This window comes from Gossypium hirsutum, chromosome D04 (genome assembly GCF_007990345.1).
Source record: "Gossypium hirsutum isolate 1008001.06 chromosome D04, Gossypium_hirsutum_v2.1, whole genome shotgun sequence".
NCBI classification, from domain to species: domain Eukaryota; kingdom Viridiplantae; phylum Streptophyta; class Magnoliopsida; order Malvales; family Malvaceae; genus Gossypium; species Gossypium hirsutum.
Genome location: NC_053440.1, coordinates 14,411,127 through 14,429,688, shown reverse-complemented (window position 1 = coordinate 14,429,688; position 18,562 = coordinate 14,411,127). Strand labels below are relative to the sequence as shown.

General features: G+C 34.0%; 3 protein-coding genes across 3 annotated transcripts; 2 read left to right on the top strand and 1 right to left on the bottom strand.

Annotated features, from left to right (window-relative positions):
* The first annotated feature begins 1,591 nt into the window (after window positions 1–1,591).
* LOC107948739 (scarecrow-like protein 3) lies at window positions 1,592–3,742 on the top strand. Its single transcript, XM_016883374.2, has 2 exons — window positions 1,592–2,126; window positions 2,210–3,742. Exon 2 carries the CDS (start codon window positions 2,233–2,235, stop codon window positions 3,625–3,627), a length of 1,395 nt encoding a protein of 464 aa, XP_016738863.2. The 5' UTR covers window positions 1,592–2,126; window positions 2,210–2,232; the 3' UTR covers window positions 3,628–3,742.
* A 1,419-nt stretch (window positions 3,743–5,161) lies between these two features.
* Window positions 5,162–6,938, top strand: LOC107948754 (protein YAE1). Its single transcript, XM_016883394.2, has 5 exons — window positions 5,162–5,335; window positions 5,606–5,694; window positions 5,777–5,898; window positions 5,975–6,096; window positions 6,245–6,938. Exons 2-5 carry the CDS (start codon window positions 5,610–5,612, stop codon window positions 6,573–6,575), a joined length of 660 nt encoding a protein of 219 aa, XP_016738883.2. The 5' UTR covers window positions 5,162–5,335; window positions 5,606–5,609; the 3' UTR covers window positions 6,576–6,938.
* Window positions 6,939–7,174: 236 nt separating this feature from the next.
* Window positions 7,175–10,581, bottom strand: LOC107948748 (calmodulin binding protein PICBP). The gene has a single exon (XM_016883387.2). It carries the CDS (start codon window positions 10,169–10,171, stop codon window positions 7,418–7,420), a length of 2,754 nt encoding a protein of 917 aa, XP_016738876.2. The 5' UTR covers window positions 10,172–10,581; the 3' UTR covers window positions 7,175–7,417.
* Between the last annotated feature and the right edge of the window lie 7,981 nt (window positions 10,582–18,562).

Below are 18,562 nucleotides of genomic sequence, written 5' to 3'. Positions count from 1 at the left end.
TATAATTTTAATTAATTGATTTTATAATTATAAGATAAAAATTTTAAATGTAAAAAATTTATATTAACTAAAAATTATTAAATTAAAATACATTGACTAAATTCAGACCCATACTAGAATTTGACTTTTATATATAAAGTTGTTGATAGTTCAAAACAATATAATTGAGATTATGTTACCGGTGAAAAATAGGATAAGGTACAGGTATGCACATTGTTAGACCACAATATAAATACGGACAAAATAAGCTAGTTATCAAACGCTGGTTGGTAGACTGTGGAATCATTTCTTACACCAACAATCAATAAGAAACTGAGTTTGGAGGCAAAACATAAGATCATATATTTTTCACTGACTTAATGACCGGAAAGTGATGATAGTGCCAACCGTCAAAATATGGGCAACCACATTAGATTCAAATAGAAGAAAACAAGTAGGAAGTTGAAAGACGCAACCAAAACCTATATCTAGATGTCCATGGAGTTAGGAGTTAAGGGTTAAAGGAGTTTACTGGTGATTGGGCAATGTCCATTTACTTATTTTTCTTGTACCAAATGATTCGCTTTAAAAGTGCCGTGTTCAACCACCTTAATTTCTTATGCTTGATTTTGGAGCATGTATTTGACAAGTATAAAGACAGACACTCTTGCTGCCCAAACGGAAGACGGTAAAGAAGGGTACAACAAAAAGAACAAAACATGATTATGAGTTAAGTGGACATCAGATTTCCCACTAACAAAATTTAGCTAATCAATTAGATGATGGTGTGATTAATCACTAAGCCATGATTATGTGGCTTATTTAATTTGATTAAAAATCCCTCATTCCATGACAATTCTAAAACATTTTGTGGGAAACGAGGAATGAGGATAAGACACATTCCAAACTAAGATCACACCATCCCCCTTGAAGTTGAAACTCTTCTCATCTACTTTTGGCTTTTCTCGAAATTTCCTCCTCTCTTTGTCCTAATGCTAGAAGAAGCCCCTCCCCCCTCTAGTATATATGCCCTTTGAGTTTTGAAAAGCAAAAAAGAAGAAGAAGAAGTTGATTTGGAGTATTAAATCTAATAATTTTTACTATTATATGGCATAATTAAACATGAGAAAAACTTTTTCAATTAAATTAATTTTGTAGGTGCCTCCATCTTCCAATTAATCACTATAGAGATAGTAAAATTTTCTTAAAAATTGCATTTTTAGTTTGTTTAAAAATTTATAATTCAATTATGATCCCTCTCAAAACTAGTAAATTGATAGTTTAATTTCTTTAAAAATTGTAAAATTTTAAATTAATACAATAATAAAATTACATTTTAATCCCTCCATAAATTTATAATTTACTTTTGACTCTTTAGAAAAAAATTATAAAATTGTCCTTGTTTGATATGTTGTTAAAGTTGCTCTCGTGAGTTTATAAAGATAAATTGACAACCTTATGACTAAAAATACTTATAAAATTAATGATTGAATTAAAATTATTAAATCGAAATAAGATGTTTAAAATACATAAATGAAATCTTGGAAAAAAATAATTAAAACATTATACAAAATGCAAAGCAACATAATAAAAATCGAGGATAGATAAAATTGAATGTTTTTGAAAAAAGAAAACACCCTTGCCATTCCCACTACACCACTCACTAAGCAACAAGGAAGGGTGTTGTTTTGCTTTGGTAGGACATGTTTGGCTTTGTACTGTGATTGAGCATAATAACAAGTTTTGGCCTGCTCCACTTCACATCGCGACAACACACACAGAGGGCTCTATCTCAATGCCTTGTATATGTATTTCAAGAAATTCCATATTCTTCTGAACCCTCCAAAAGACAAACAAAACAATGAGGATTGAGGACAAAACCAACATCATGTTTTGTTGCCCAATGCAAAGCTGCCTTACAAAAACCCCTTCAAGCCAACTACTTTAATTCCAATTCACTCACTTTCCAACAAAAACCTTAGACCACCACACCAACTATTACTAACCCCGCCTTTTTACTCTTCTCAAAACTTTCCAAGGGTCTTCCAGGATTTTGATGAATTTCAAAGCCCATTTGGGGATTTTAATATATTTCTCTGTTTGATCAGCTTTTTTTTTCCTGAGGAGAATTTGATCTGCTTTTACTGGTAATTCCCTTGTCTGTGTTTCTTGATTTTTGCTGCTTAAATATTCTTTTTTCTTTGATCATGGATTTTCCTCTGTTTCTCAGTTTGTTTAAGGAGGGCCTGAGATATGATTCCAGAGGGACCATCCCCAGTGACTTCATCACCACTTCAGTTCTTCCCCTGGATGTCACCCTCTCCTGGTATAGGATCCCCTTTCCCATGGCTATGGGAGCTCAAACCTGAGGAGAGGGGTTTATGGTTGATTCGTCTTCTTGTTGCATGTGCAAACCATGTAGCTGCTGGTAGTCTTGAGAATGCCAATATTGGCTTAGAGCAAATATCCCACCTTGCTTCTCCCGATGGAGATACCATGCAAAGAATTGCTGCTTACTTCACTGAGGCACTTGCTAATAGAATGCTTAAAGCATGGCCTGGCCTTCACAAAGCCCTCAATTCCACGAAAATATCATCGGTACCCGACGAAATTCTTGTTCAAAAACTGTTCTTTGAGCTGTGCCCTTTCTTAAAACTTGCATATATTATCACAAACCAGGCCATTGTAGAGGCTATGGAGGGAGAGAAGATGGTTCATATTATAGATCTAAATTCCTGTGAGCCTGCTCAATGGATCAATCTTTTTCAGACATTTAGTGCAAGGCCAGAAGGGCCACCGCATCTGAGAATTACAGGCATCCATGAGCAGAAAGAGGTGTTAGAGCAAATGGCACTTAGGTTAACAGAAGAAGCTGAAAAATTGGACATTCCATTTCAGTTTAACCCAATAGTTTGCAAGTTAGAGAATCTTGATTTAGAAAGTTTGCGTGTCAAGACCGGAGAAGCTCTTGCGGTCAGTTCGGTCCTTCAGCTTCATTCTCTCCTGGCAACTGATGATGAGGTGCCTAGAAGGAACTTTAACTCCCCACCGGTGTCTAAGACCCGAGTTTTGCAGATGACTCAACGTACTTTTGGAGAGTGGCTTGAGAAAGAACCAGTCCATATATACAACCCAAGTTCTGACATAGCATCTTCTCCATCATCCCTAGCTCCAGCTCCAAAAATGGGGAGCTTTCTAGCCGCTCTTCGGGCCTTGTCACCGAAAGTAATGGTTGTAACCGAGCAGGAGTCCAACCATAATGGTTCTACTTTAATGGAGAGGGTAATAGAAGCATTGAATTTCTATGCTGCGCTCTTTGACTGCTTAGAGTCTACGGTATCAAGAGCACCAATAGAGCGACAAAAGGTTGAGAAGATGCTTTTCGGAGAGGAAATTAAGAATATTATAGCATGTGAGGGTGGTGAGAGAAAGGAGAGACATGAAAAGCTGGAGAAATGGATCCTGAGACTTGAATTGGCCGGGTTTGGAAGGGTGCCATTAAGCTACCATGGCATGTTGCAGGCAGGAAGGTTGCTGCAGACCAATAACTACGATGGTTATAAGATGAAAGAAGAGAATGGGTGTTTGGTTATGTGCTGGCAAGAAAGACCTCTATATTCAATATCAGCCTGGGGGTTTAGACGCTAGGATTACGACTCATTTTATTTATGCCTGCCCTGTACCCTCCTCCTAGGTGTCTCTTTCTTTCTTCCTTTGATTGTAGTTTAATTTGTATGTATATGAAAGACTTTTTCATTCTATAGTTACTTGAGAAAAAATTTTAAACATGTATCTCATTCATTTCCTTGGGCTGCTGTTGGAGTTTGAGTTGCAAAGGAAGCAATTAATGAGTACATGATGGCAGCTTGAGAAAAATAAAACAGCCCATTTAGGGCTCTAAAGTCCTATTAGGATCATTCAATCAACATGCACATGCTGCATTAAGGGAATTGACCAAATCGCAAAGCTTGTTTTCAAGGCATTAAGGGGACGTAGCATGTATGATCCTCAATTATTGATCATCACCAGTTCATTTCATTTGATTTTGACATTAATTATTTTACCTTTTCCTGCGCATTTTCAATCAGTAGCCATCTTATTTTTTACAAGAAACAATCTACATATGATAACATCTTAGAAAGCTCTATTGTATTTCTCTTCATTTCGCCTTCAGCACCTACGTTTGTCTATGCGTTAGGATGGAATTTGGATTATATTATTACAAGGTAGGTATAGATTTAGTTTGGTTCAAATTATTATTTTATTAATATTTAAAACTAAAAAAAAAGAGGGTAAACTACCAAAATAGTCACTTTTGTTTACCTTAAGTTATATTTTAGTCACTTATGTTTGAAGTGTTACGTTTTAGTCACTTAGGTTATCGCTTTGTAACATTTTAGTTACTGAGCCGTTAACGGTGTAACTGTAAGCTGACGTGGTACGTTAAATCATTATTTCAAACAAAAATTTTAGATTAATTTATACAATCAGTCCCCGTATTTTTTCGTTTTGAGCAATTTAATTTTTTTATGTTTTTTTTAACTTTCCTTCTTTTTTTTTTCTTTTTTTTTTCCATTCTCTTCTGCTTCTCCCTCTGTTTTCCCCAATTTTCCATTTCTTTTAACATAGTTTTCTCTATGTTTTCCATTTGTTAAAACTAGTCCCTATACTTTTACTTTTTTAAAAAATTTAACTTTTTCGAGTGAGGAGAGCTTGTGGACTAGTTTTAACAAATGGAAAATATAGAAAAACTAAGTTAAAAGAAATGAAAAAGGGAGGAAAATAGAGGAGAAGCAAAAGAGAATGGAAAAAAAAAGAAAGTTAAAAGAACATGAAAGAAAAAAATTAAATTACTCAAAATTAGAAAATATAGGGATCAATTTTAGAATTTAACCTAAAATTTTCGTTAAAAATGATGATTTAACTTGCCACATCAACTTACTGATATACCGTTAACGACTCAGTGACTAAAATGTTACAACATGATAACGTAAGTGACTAAAACATAACATTTCAAATATAAGTGACTAAAATCTAATCTAAGGTAAACAAAAGTGACTATTTTGATAGTTTACCTTAAAAAAGAACTTTTTTTTTTAACAATTTCAAATAAAAAGTATAAATTTTAAAAGTAGTTAATAGGCCTGATAAGCTATGGTCTAAATGGTTTGTCTAATAGTCTAATTTAAGGTCCAAAAAAGCCCAAATAACAGAATTAAGAAAAAAGGAGGGGGGGGGGAAGTCGGAATGAAAATCAGAAATTTCTTGCCAAATAATCTTTCTCTCTACTCGATAGTCTTTATTCCTTTAACTGAGCTCATAAAGGAACTCAAACAAGGCGGCGGCTGATTTATAGGTAAGCTTCGAAAATCGTTATTTTGAGTTGCTGTATTCTTATTTTAGTTTGTTTTTCAAGTTTTTTTCCTTTAAAATTTTTTGTTAGAATTTGAAGATTCTTGTGAGACTCTGTTTAATTTTAAATTTGGATTAGCAAAGACAAAGCCTGCCACTGTTTTTACTTTTAGCTTTTATTTGTTTGGATTCAAGTAAAAAATGTTGAACCGAATCCATTTGTCGGAAGGTGTTTGATGAAATGCCAAAGTAATTTCTTTTATTGCTTTTACAGTGAAATGGATGATAAATTTGCTCAAGAGCTGTATTCAGAAAGTTTGCACCTATCCAATTTACAATTAGACCGTTCTTCGAGTACCAATGGTAATTAGTTAATGCTACCAATTCCATGGGTACCCAAAAGTTGTGCATTATTTAGTAGTGCTGTTATTTTATATGTTTTCAGGTTTCAATAAGGCGGACATCCAGGATGAAGATGGATCTTTATGGGGTGGTTCTGATGAGGAATTAGATAAAACATCTGATTTAGACCGTGAATGGAAGAGAAGGCATGACCAATTCCACACGGTACTGACAATTCAGAATTTTCTTTTTCCACTATTTGTTTAGTAATTGATGTCAGTTCTATATTGAGAATTTCTAGATTGGTTATCGTGATGGGCTGATAGCAGGGAAAGAAGCTTCCGCACAAGAAGGTTTTAATATTGGCTTTAAGCAATCAATTCCCATAGGGTACAACTGGGGCATAGCAAGAGGTGTTACCAGGTACAATGAAGAAGGGGATAAAATTTGTCATTCTTTTTTTATGTCTAGAATCTAGATTTCTTATACATTTTCTGCATGACATTACTCTGAATCTTATTTCAAATTTTATTCTTTTTCTTGTGTATATGTGTATCTTTGCCTTTAAAAGCGCATTGGCTTGTCTTCCGGATGAGTTGAGGGAGAGATTGATTGAAACACAAGAGAATAGAGATAAATTCCAGGAGTTATATGAATCTGTGAATTTGCTTTCAGCTACAGATGCACTTAAGTTGTTCCATGATGATATTTTGACAAAGAAAGCTGTGGAACAGAGCGGGTCTACTGAGGCTAGTGTTAGTGTAGGTGCTGCACAAGAACATATCTCAAATTCTTCTAGTTTGGGAACTTATAGTACAAAGCTCCAATCACTGCTTCTTGAATCTCCTGAAATCAAAGTACAATTCTTCCATCAAGGGGCTTCAACTCCTGATCGTTGTTGAAACTGAATGTGAATTCTTGTTTTCATCCATGAAGCTCAGAACTAGAATAAGCGTTTGAATATTTGGTTAAAAAGTGCTTAGCTCTTGTTTGTATGTGAACATGAATACAAGGTTGACTATTAATGGCACATGTAGTTTCTAATAGACCTGTACAAATATAAAAGTTTTCTTTTATGTAATGACCAAAAGACCCAAAATATCTAATGAACAATCGTTTTCCAAACTTCTGTTTTCTGTGCATTCTATGTGGGCCTGTCTTATGTATTAGCATATGGTGCTTGACAGTTGCAAGTTGTATTAAGCATTTTTACAATGCTATGCTGCATTTGGATCTATCATAACCAGTATGTTTGCTTTTTATCATTATCAGTATTTTACCTCAGTTTGTACTGCCTTTCTCTTAATCTGTTGATTATCCTGGACTTAAGGAGAATGATATAGTTGATAATGATTATATTATGGAATCCTCCACGTTGCATATTAATGTTTAAATATTTTGTTAAAACTAAATATCCATGTTCCTACTCTTGCATGTGAATCCTAATAATAGTTAAAATCTTGTATGGCAATTGTAGCTTGACATGTTTAGAAACGGTACATGAAAAGCATTTGATGATTTTTGATATTGCTGGTGATCATAGTAGTACATAGCATTAGAAATAGACATAATAGACCTCCAAATGATAGATATGATCCAGTTGAAAGTACACAAATTCTAGTAGTTGAAATAGGCACTCTCCTCTCGACACATAACTTAGGAGAAACTGCCTCCTTTCCTTTAATTAACAATAACAAGGAATGGACTTGGAATAATGAGTTACTTAATTACCTCTATAACATTATCAATTACAAGCTTGAATGGATTGTCCATGGCCAAAGCCTGTTGAAGTTTGCCTCAAATGAGTTTCACATTTAGTTCTTGGCTGGACTGTTTCAAAGGCTTCAACAAGTAATGCCACCTTTCGTTTTCTAGCCGGAGCAAGTTTGGTGACAACTTGTTGTAGTGCATGATCGAGCATCCATTCCTCTGCATTTTTCCTTTTATCCATTGGTTGATGCCTGAGATCAACCTTTTCTGCATCTGGCTCTGGAACAACAGGCAAGAGGTTTGGTTCTCGCAGGTTGAATTTCTTTTTCTCCTCGTAGTTATCTTCATGTCTTTTGCACCCAATTGTCCATTTTCTGTCGCTATGATTTTCAGGCACTTCTTCTTTAGCATTGCTTCTAGTGAAGGAGAACTTGCTTCTTGGCTTGGGGATGGTTTTAGTTTTATCATTTGCTGCAGGGTATGTTTCTGCCACATCCAATCCAGCAGTAGCACTATCCTCGAATTCCATTTTTCCAACTTCACTGCCATCAGCTAAACGAGTTTTATGCATCCTTGAACCGTTATGCTTCTCTGGATCCATGGAAGTAGGAACTTTTAACTTAGCTTCTTCTTGATCTTCCTCTAGGGCACTCTGATTGTCTACAACATGCACATTCTTATGTTGGCTATCTGACAGATGATCTTGACTCTGGGAAAAAAGGCTCTCTAGAGCAGTATCTCGAGTTGAAAACCTTTCATTGTCTTCTACCTCAAATTCATCGTCTGCCCTTGGTAGAACATGAGATAAACCAAGGAATCCAATCAATAATTCGGAATAAGCTACTTTCTCTGCTTCCGTTTTATCTCCCGTTTCACCACTTGGAAGTTTATTTTCTGGACAGAAATCACAGCTGGTGTCAATCTGATCTGCTTCCGTATCCCCCGGCTTCCAGACTATGTTGTAATCTTCATTTGTTTCATCTTGCTTCAACTTATTAAATGAGTGGAGCTGAAATTGCTCGGTTAAGTCAAAAGCTTCTTCATTCAAATCAATAGTGCTGATGTTTTCAGGAACTTCTAGTGCTTCAGAAACATCATTAACTGTTCCAGGAACTCCATTCTCCAGCATTTTCTCCTTGCTTGGTGTTGGTTCCTCATGTAACTTCTTTCTTGAAGAAGCTGTTGTAAAGATGCCTATCAAATATGTTTCAGTGTTTTCTTCTTCCATGGCTACCGATACCTCCAACATGTCTTCAGCGGAGGAAACTTGGTTGTAGCTCAAGGTTTCTTCAAAGGCTTGTTCTGCTCCATCAGCCGAAACCTCCTTTGCAGTGTTGCTGTTACTTTCATCTGAATTGATCAGAATTTCATCACACAGATTATCCCTATGACTTTCTGACGAATCCCCAGTATCCAAATCAGATTCCATTGAAGAATGGGCTTCATAATCAGGCTCTGAAGCAGAAAATTGCCACTCTTCCCACTCCAAATCAATAACTTGAAACATAGCATGGTCCACGTCAACCTTTGAAACGCTTTCATGCTTATCACCTTTTAAGTTCAAGGGTGGTGATTCTTCTTTAATAAGAACTCCTCTAGATTCTTCATCTGCGTCTCTTTGTTTGAGCGTTTCACTGATATCATCAATTTTGGAAATAATGTCACCACAATGTTCAATTTTTTCATCAAAATCAATCTCAGAGTCTGGTGATCCTTCAGATGAACTATCTGAAATTAGCTCTACCCCTGTTTCATTGTCATATCCAGGATTATCCTTTCCCTTGGCCTTCATTTGTGTGCTTCCATGGGTTGCTTCAGCGTCATTTCCTTTGTTTTTTGCATAGATTTCAATGAAGAAATCCATGGCTCCCCCTTGCATCAAATGAGAAGGGGAGATATCCAAATCCATTCCATTGCTGGTGGGCCTGTCAGCAAAAACCACAGGCTCTTCGTCACCCCCCTCCGTTCCATCACCAGAAGGCTTTACTCTACGAGGGCTCAAAGCTTCCATCTTCATGCTTCTCTGGGTTTTCATAGAACGTCTCCTTGCTTTTAAGAAACATTTCAATTGAGGCAAAGGAGTATGGTGATGACCATTAAGGGAACAGTAAGTATATGGGCAGACCTTGATAATAGAAGTTCCCTCAGACTCAGTCCCATGATTCAGCATGAGATATGAGGGAAACTTTGAATCCTTTAAAGTTGAAGAACAGGTAGCCCTCTGTACATTCATATCTGCACATAAAGCGACCCTGGAACATTTTTTGGCCGAAGCTCTAGCCGGCTTGAAAGTAGGAGATTTTGTCAAAGTCCTCACCAGCTTCAAATTAGATGTCCTTGTTAGAGTTCTAGCACCAGCTGCCTTATTACAAGAATCAGAGCTGATAGAACCGGTTGAACATCTTCTACGTAGATTCTTGCTATCTGAACCAGCTAGAGAACTTACCGGAGAACTCTCCTTTTTGGCCTTGGAACTGCTGGTAGACTTCATGTAGTTTGGTGATCCATCGACAGCTTTGATCACAGATTTATTCTGTGGAGTTGCAGCTGGAAGAACATTGAGAGGTGGTGGTTTTCCAGGTTGTGCAAAGGTTTTCCTCAAAGGTGATGATGATCTTAGACTGCCTTCTGAGAGCTTAATTGACGTTGATTTTTTCATTTTTTTCTTCAAGTCAGTTGCTTGGTGCTGACAATATGATGGTTTGAGGCTTCCCAACAGCCTTTCTGTTTTAAGGAGATCACCTTGGATTCCATTACCGAGTTTGTTGGGCACCTTTCTTTGAACCATCCTCGAAGGAAAACTTAGAGCATGGATAAGAGATGAGAACTAAGGTGGGATTATATTTTGCTTCCCATGGATGGATATTAGAGAGTTGAGCTATGGAAGAAAAGTAGTCTTGTTGAGCTTTGTTTTCTTGGGGTTGAAAAATGACATCAAAAGGGAAAAAAAGAAGAAGAAGAAATTTTAGAAGATCAAACAATATAAGATTCCTTTTTGATTTGGTTTGGTTTTCAGTGGGCGGCCTTTTGCTTAACTTGAACTGTGATTTGGCTGATGAAAACAAGTGTTAGGGGCTGATTTGCACTAACATATGTATTATGCTTTGTATTCATTCATTTTAAGATGGTTCTTCCTTGATGCATGATTGAGATGCCACGTAATTTCCACATCATAATTGAGGCCAATTTGATTGGAAATAAACATTTAGCAGATTTAAATAAATATATTTTATACCATAGGATTTCAGTTCAAAGTATATTTAGCCGTTAGTGGCACGTTATATATAATGCCAAATCACCATCCATTTGTTGCAAGCAAAATGTTACGTCAATCAATATAATAATTTTTTAAATGAAGGGGAAAAAACCCCTAAAGCCAAAAAGAAGAAGAAGAAGGAAATTGAAATATAATAAAGGCAATTAGGGTTTTAGATGGGGAGGCAGGCAAAAAAGGAGTTTGGGGAAGACAAAGGCAATAGTGGGTAAAAAGGGGAGTGATCGTGGGGGGTCAACTTAAAAGCCTCTGGTTATAGACGCTCCTCTCTCGAAATTTGAGGAAATATAAAAATGAAAGGGTCCCATAATAATCCTTTGTATTCCCCCCTCCCCCTCCGGCCCATGCCTGCCTATTTCAATTTGCCAAATTCATTCCAAGTTTCTTAATACAATAAATATCACTCGCCCTTTCACATTTATCATCTTTTTTTTCTTTTTAATGAAAATTATTGTTTACTAAATTTATAAAAATTGATAAAATAATAAATATGATTTTATTTGAAATGATAAAATGATAAAATTTATGATGTATTGAGTTTGATGTCTATCATGTGCATGTATTTTTTAGATTTCAAATAAAAACATAAAAATAAAATAAAACTACCTTCAAAATAATATTTACCTCTTTATAAGAGTAAAAAATATTTTTTTAGTAAATTTACAATTGAGCTAACCCTTGTTAAGGGTGACACCAATTTAATCAAAATTTTAAATATTAATATAGATATTTGACAGACATATCTATATTTATCTATATTATGTAATGTATTTGATTGAATTAGCGCCATTAATTGAATTCTATTCAATTGTAAAATTATCAAAAATTCATATAATTAAATTAATAGGTTTTATTATTTAAATTTTACTATTTTAATAAACTCATATTTAATTTTTCATATTTTTTTATAATTTTATTCCATAAAATTTTGACAACCGTGATTGTGGTATAATCCAATTTTATGTGGAAAGAATTATTCTTTGTTGGTCCCCATAAGAACAAATAAATAGCAGCATCAGTCCGAAGAAAACTTTGATAAGGCCAGAAAATGGGACTGAATCTATCAGCGCAGCTTCTTCAAGCATTGCATAATGATTGAGCATCATAAATGGATACAACACTACCAAGTTAGTGTATTATGACTTCACTTGACACCATTAACTGTTAGTTCAAAACTCTGGTAAGGAAAATCTCGAACACACGATCGAAACTCGAACAAAAAAAAGAAGAAATAGGACAGGCTCCAAGGCGTGTATCAAGCCACTATCTTTAAGATTATATTCGCCCCTACCTACCTTCGGTGTGTAAATGAGTTCCAAATAAATTAACCTCGAGGATACAATGAAGCCAATGACTATTTGCGTTTTGCACTGACGAAAATAGTCCACTATGCACTGAGCAATGTATAACAAAAAACTCAATTTCTATAAAGGATTTCTGCAGTAATACTTTATAGAATAATCTAATAATATTAGAAAATGAAGGAAGGAAAGAAAGAATATTAGAATTTGTTAATATGATTTCCAAATGAAATCTCATTCCTATTTATAGGAATTTTCATGTCTCTTCATAGAGATATCTTTCAATAGGTGTCTTTATGAATAAATAAATAATAATAATAATTATTCATTTAATTTTGTAACTATTCAAATAATATTTTTTGAATAGTTATACTTATTTTTTTTAAAAAAAATCAAATGATATAACTTTTGACCAATGACCAAAAGATTTATCTTTTGATTAATTACACCCATTCATTTATAGTTATTGAGATACTATAAATATTTGAAAATATTCCAAAAATCTTCCCCATTTTCAACATATTTAGATTTTAATATTCTTGAAAATCAATTTGCATAAATAAAGGTGTCTTACGATTGAACCTTCACTTAGTGAAAACATGTTAAAGTTAATCGAAATTTCATGGTTGACTAAGCTTTGAACTAACTATTCCATTTGATTAACTAAACACATCTCACACAATGATTTCAACATCGGTCAATGCATAGTATCTAGGGACACTATTATGACCATGTGTCTATGTCCTCTTTTTATGAGTGCTGTCAGAGCCAAGCCCTTGAGCTCCTAGAAGCGGCCACACTTCCACTCACACAGGTGGATCCCATCAAAAGTGTTCTCGTAATTATAACACTCTAACATATTTATGTTATGGGTCCATTAAGAATACATTACTCATCCTCCCCTTATCATTACGGGTACCTAGTACTTTAATCTTAGGATGGATTTATTTATAGTGCTAACAGTCACATACAAATGATGTACTTTGTCTCATTGAACTCAAGACTTGACGTTATACCAAGCGTTGAGTCGAGTTTCCATCATGGGTGACTCTAATTAATAGGCTTGAGTCCCATCCCTTTTGAGGTCCTTTTTACTGCATCTCTAGCAAGATTTTTTGTCAAAGGATCTACCAAATTTTCACTTGACCTCACATAATTAATAGTGATCACTCCATCAGAGATTAATTGTCGGACATAACTATGTCTTAATCCAATGTGTCTAGACTTTCCATTATATACTTGGCTATATGCCTTTGCTAGAGTAGCCTCACTATCACAACGGATAGAAATAGATGAAATTGGCTTAGGCCATAAAGGTACATCATAAAGCAAATTTCTTAACCATTCTGCTTCTTTAGATGCAGTTGCTAATGCAATAAATTCTGCTGCCATGGTGGAATCAGTAATACATGTTTGTTTCTTGGAACCCCAAGAAATGACTCCTCCACTAAGAATGAAGATCCATCCACTAGTAGATGCATGATCTTCCAAACTTGTAATCCAATTAGCATCCGAATACCCTTCTAAAACTGGAGGATATTCATTATAACACAATCCATAGTTAATAGTTTTCTTTAAGTACCTAAGTACTCTATTCAAAGCTTGCCAATGCAAACTACTTGGATTACTTGTGTACCTACTCAATTTTCTAACAGCATATGCAATATCTGGTCTTGTACAAGTCATTATATACATAAGACAACCAATTAGACTTGCATATTTCAATTGATCAATTTTTCTACCAGCATTAGATACTAATTTTAATTGAGGATCCATGGGTGTAGATGCTGATATACAGTTGAAAAGATCAAACTTTTTAAGCACATTTTCAATGTAATGTGATTGTGATAAAGCTATAATGCTTTCATCTCGGGTTATTTTAATCCCAAGAATAACATCTGCTACACGCATAACCTTCATAGCAAAGTTGTTTGACAAGAATTTCTTTGTGTTTTCTATTTGTTCCAAATCCGTGCCAAAAATGAGCATGTCATCTACATATAAGCAAATTATGACACCTTTTCCATTTTCAAATTTTCTATATATGCACTTATCGGATTCATTTATTTTATAGCCATTAGCTAAAGCAACCTTGTCAAACTTTTGGTGCCATTATTTTGGTGCTTGTTTAAGCCCATATAACGATTTAACAAGCTTACATACCTTATGCTCTTGTCCTGGAACAACAAATCCTTCCGGTTGCTCCATGTACACTTCCTCTTCCAATTCACCATTTAAAAATGCACTTTTAACATCCATTTGGTGAACAACCAAATTATATATAGAGGTAAGTGATATTAAGAGTCTAATTTTAGCAATTCTTGCTAATGGAGCATAGGTATCAAAGTAATCAATACCTTGTCTTTGTGTAAAACCTTTTGCTACCAACCTTGCTTTAAATTTATCAATGGTTCCATCGACCTTCATTTTCTTTTTGAAGATCCATTTACAACCTATTGGTTTGGAACCTGGTGGAAGATCAATTAAGATCCAAGTTTGATTTCCCATCATTTATTACTTTTTTTCCAAAAAGTAGAGTCTTGAGATTTTACTGCCTCTTCAAATGTAATAGGATTAGATTCAGTATTATAACAATAAGGTATCTTATTGCATATACTTTCATCTTTTCCTTCTACAAGAAACATAATGAAATCTGGTCCAAAATCTTTGACCTTTTTAATCCTCTTACTTCTTCTTAATTCTTGACAAGATTCATCATTATTATCAATTTGTTTCAATGGAATCTCATTCTCATTTGAAGAATGAATCAATTGTTGTAGTTGTAATTGTCTTGATATAGAATTAAATCTATTTTCATCAAAAATAGCATCTCTTGATTCAATAACAGTATTAATTGAAATTGAATCATTTGGTTCAATTACCATGAACCTATATGCCTTGCTATTATGTGCATAACCTATAAATATGCATTTAATTCCTCTTTCATCTAACTTTTTACGTTTAGGTGTTGGAACTTTTACAATAGCTCTACAACCCCAAACCTTCAAATAATTAAGGTTTGGTTTCCTTTTCTTCCATTGTTCATAGGAGGTTATTTTAGTTTCCTTATTAGGAACTCTATTCAATATATGACAAGCTGTTAGAATAGCTTCTCCCTAAAAACCTTGTCCAAGGCCTGGATATGATAACCTTGAATTTACCATTTCAGTCAAGACTCTTTTTTTTCTTTCAGCTACACCATTTTGTTGTGGTGTGTAAGGGGCTGAAACTTGATGGACAATTCCAGTGAGTTCAAAATAACTTGGATTATAGTATTCTCCACCTCTATCCGATCTTAAGCACTTGATAAATGATTCACACTGAAGTTCAACTTCAAATTTATAAACTTTAAATTTATCAAGCGCTTCATCTTTTGAATGTAATAAATATACATAACAATATCTAGAACAATCATCAATAAAAGTAACAAAATATTTCTTTCCACCTAATGTAGGAGTATTATGCATGTCACATAAATCACTATGTATCAAATCAAGCAATTTTGTTTCCTTTTAACTTTAGGGAAAGGGTTTCTTGTAATTTTAGTCAACATACATGTATTGCATTTTTTAATATTATTATTAAAAACAGGAATTAAATCTAATTTATACATGTCATTCAATTTTCTATAATTCAAATGACCTAATCTATAATGCCACAAACAAAAAGATTCAACCATATAAGCAGAAATAGTATTTTTATTCTTATTAATAATATTGAGTTTGAACATGCTCTCATACATATGCCCTTTCCCCACAAAAATTTCTCCCTTAGACAAAATAAACTTATTTGCCTCAAAAACAAGTTTGAAACCAAACTTATTCAAAAGACTTCCATACACTAAATTCTTTCTAACTTTTGGTACATAATATACATCATTTAAGGTTAAAACTTTTCCAAAAGTGAATTGTAGTTCAACAGACCCTTTGCCTTTGATTACTGCAGTGGAAGAATTTCCCATGTACAAGACATTGTCATTTTCACATTGTGTGAACTTTGTGAACATGCTTTTGTCTTTGCACACATGTTTGGTTGCTCCGGTATCAATCCACCATGTATTATCATCTTGTGCCATATTAATTTCAGATATCATTGCAATGAACTTTTCGTTATTATCAGCCTTAAAAGATGATTTCTTCTTTAAAAATAGACATTCATTCTTGAAATGTCCCGGCTTTCCACAATGATAGCATGAGCCCTTTGTTTCTTTTTGAACTTAGGTGCTCTATCAGTCAGATTGAACTTTCTCTTGAATGGTTTAGTAGTCTGTACTAACTCCGTAACGTGTAGTTTGGCATTTTCAGAATTTAGGTTCTGATCTTGTTTTCGATACTCTTCTTCAATACGAAGATGATTTGCCAAAGCCTCAAGAGATATTTCCTCTTTCTTATGTTTTAGACTTCTTTTAAAGTCTTTCCAAGATGGAGGAAGTTTGTCTATTATGGAGGATACCACAATCATTTCATCCATTTTCATATCATATTGCTTAAATTGATTCAGCATCTTTTCAATATCACGAAATTGTTCCATAACAGAACGACCATAAACCATTTGATAATTATTGAAACGCCTGACAAGAAATTTCTTACTTGTAACATCTTCGGTCATGTATCTTGCCTCCAATTTGTCCCATAATTCTTTAGCGGTGACCTCATTTTGGTAGGTGTCAAGCAAACCATCAGATAAACCATTCAATATGTGGCCCATGCACATGTAGTCAGCATTGTCCCATTTTTGTCTTTCTCGGGTTGTAGCAATAGATTCGTTTTCATTCTCTTCAGGTCTTGGAGTATCCAAAACATAAGCAATCTTCAAAGTTGATAATAAGAAGTGCATCTTTTTCTGCCATCGTCGAAAATTTTCACCATCAAACCAATCAAGTTTAACAAAGTTGGAAGCCAACTCCCTTAGTGTTCCACTTTCATGTGTTGTGGTAGTCATAATGAAATATAACCTTAAAATTGTTAGTTCAAAACTCCGGTAGGGAAAATCTCGAACACACGATCGAAACTCGAATAGAAAAAGAAGAAATAGGACAGGCTCCAAGTCGTGTATCAAGCCACTATCTTTAAGGTTATATTCGCCCCACCTACCTTCGGTGTGCAAATGAGTTCCAAGTAAATTAACCTCGAGGATACAATGAAGCCAATGACTATTTGCGTTTTGCACTGACGAGAATAGTCCACTATGCACTGAGCAATGTATAACAAAAAACTCAATTTCTACAAAGGATTTCTGCAGTAATAATTTATAGAATAATCTAATAATATTAGAAAATGAAGGAAGGAAAGAAAGAATATTAGAATTTGTTGATATGATTTCCAAATGAAATCCCATTCCTATTTATAGGAATTTTCATGTCTCTTCATAGAGATATCTTTCAATAGGTGTCTTTATGAATAAATAAATAATAATAATTATTCATTTAATTTTGTAACTATTCAAATAATATTTTTTGAATAGTTATACTTATTTTAAAAAAAAATCAAATGATATAACTTTTGACCAATGACCAAAAGATTTATCTTTTGATTAATTTCACCCATTCATTTATAGTTATTGTGATACTATAAATATTTGAAAATGTTCCAACATTAACAACAACAACATGACTCCCTGCAAAAACTCTCATGTTTTCTTGTTCGCTAAATTATCCTGTTTTTTCCTTTTCAAATTCGATGTTCAGCAGCACTAGTAACCAAACTGTCTTATAGTTTTATGTGAAAATGAAAATATATAATGAAATTTATAACAATTATATTATATAAGTTGTTAGGGTAGATAAAGATGGTGGTTGGTATTATATAGGGTGCAAAGAGTCCTTAAAGATAGTAGTTTTAGAGTGTAAGAGATAATATTTGAGCAATGTGTGGGTTATATGGTTGATATCGTATATGTAACTTTTATTTTTGTTGGAAATATATTACTGCAAAACGAAATAATTAGCACTGACAGGATAAAAAATTAAACGTAAATAAATAAAATAATCACTGTGCCGTGAAAGAACCACTTCTTAGAAGCAAATCCGTCCTGATTGGTATAATCGTGTAGTGGATGTCGCCTCCCAAGGTTTACACAGTACTTCAATAGTCATACACCCAAATAAAGAAGGTTAAACACCAATGGTATTGCTCTTATTAGAAGGAATTGAAAAAAAAAGCATAAAATATAAAAGAGAAGAATGATCTACTATTTATACTATTTTTTGAAGGGACAAAATGATAAAATAGCAGTGCCAATTTCCAAAAATAGCAAAGGATTTTCCCCAGCCGAAAATATTTTGCAATAGCTAGAAGATTTTCTGCAACTAAAAATATATTCTGAAAGAAAAAAATGTTTCTGATAAAACGAACAAAAAATTTATTAAAAAAAGAAACACAAGCGATAGCGTTGACACAAACACGGTGTAACAACCCGTTTTTCAGTGGTGTCAGAAACAGAGGTTTCGGGACCACAAATTCGATGCGTAAATCCGTAATAATTAGCATTTAAATTATATGGGTTAAATATAATTTTATATTGAATTTTTATTTGAAGAATTTTAGCTAATTGAAATAAATGGTTAATATAAGTGGTTGTCCCAAAAGTCAAGTGATTTCAAAAA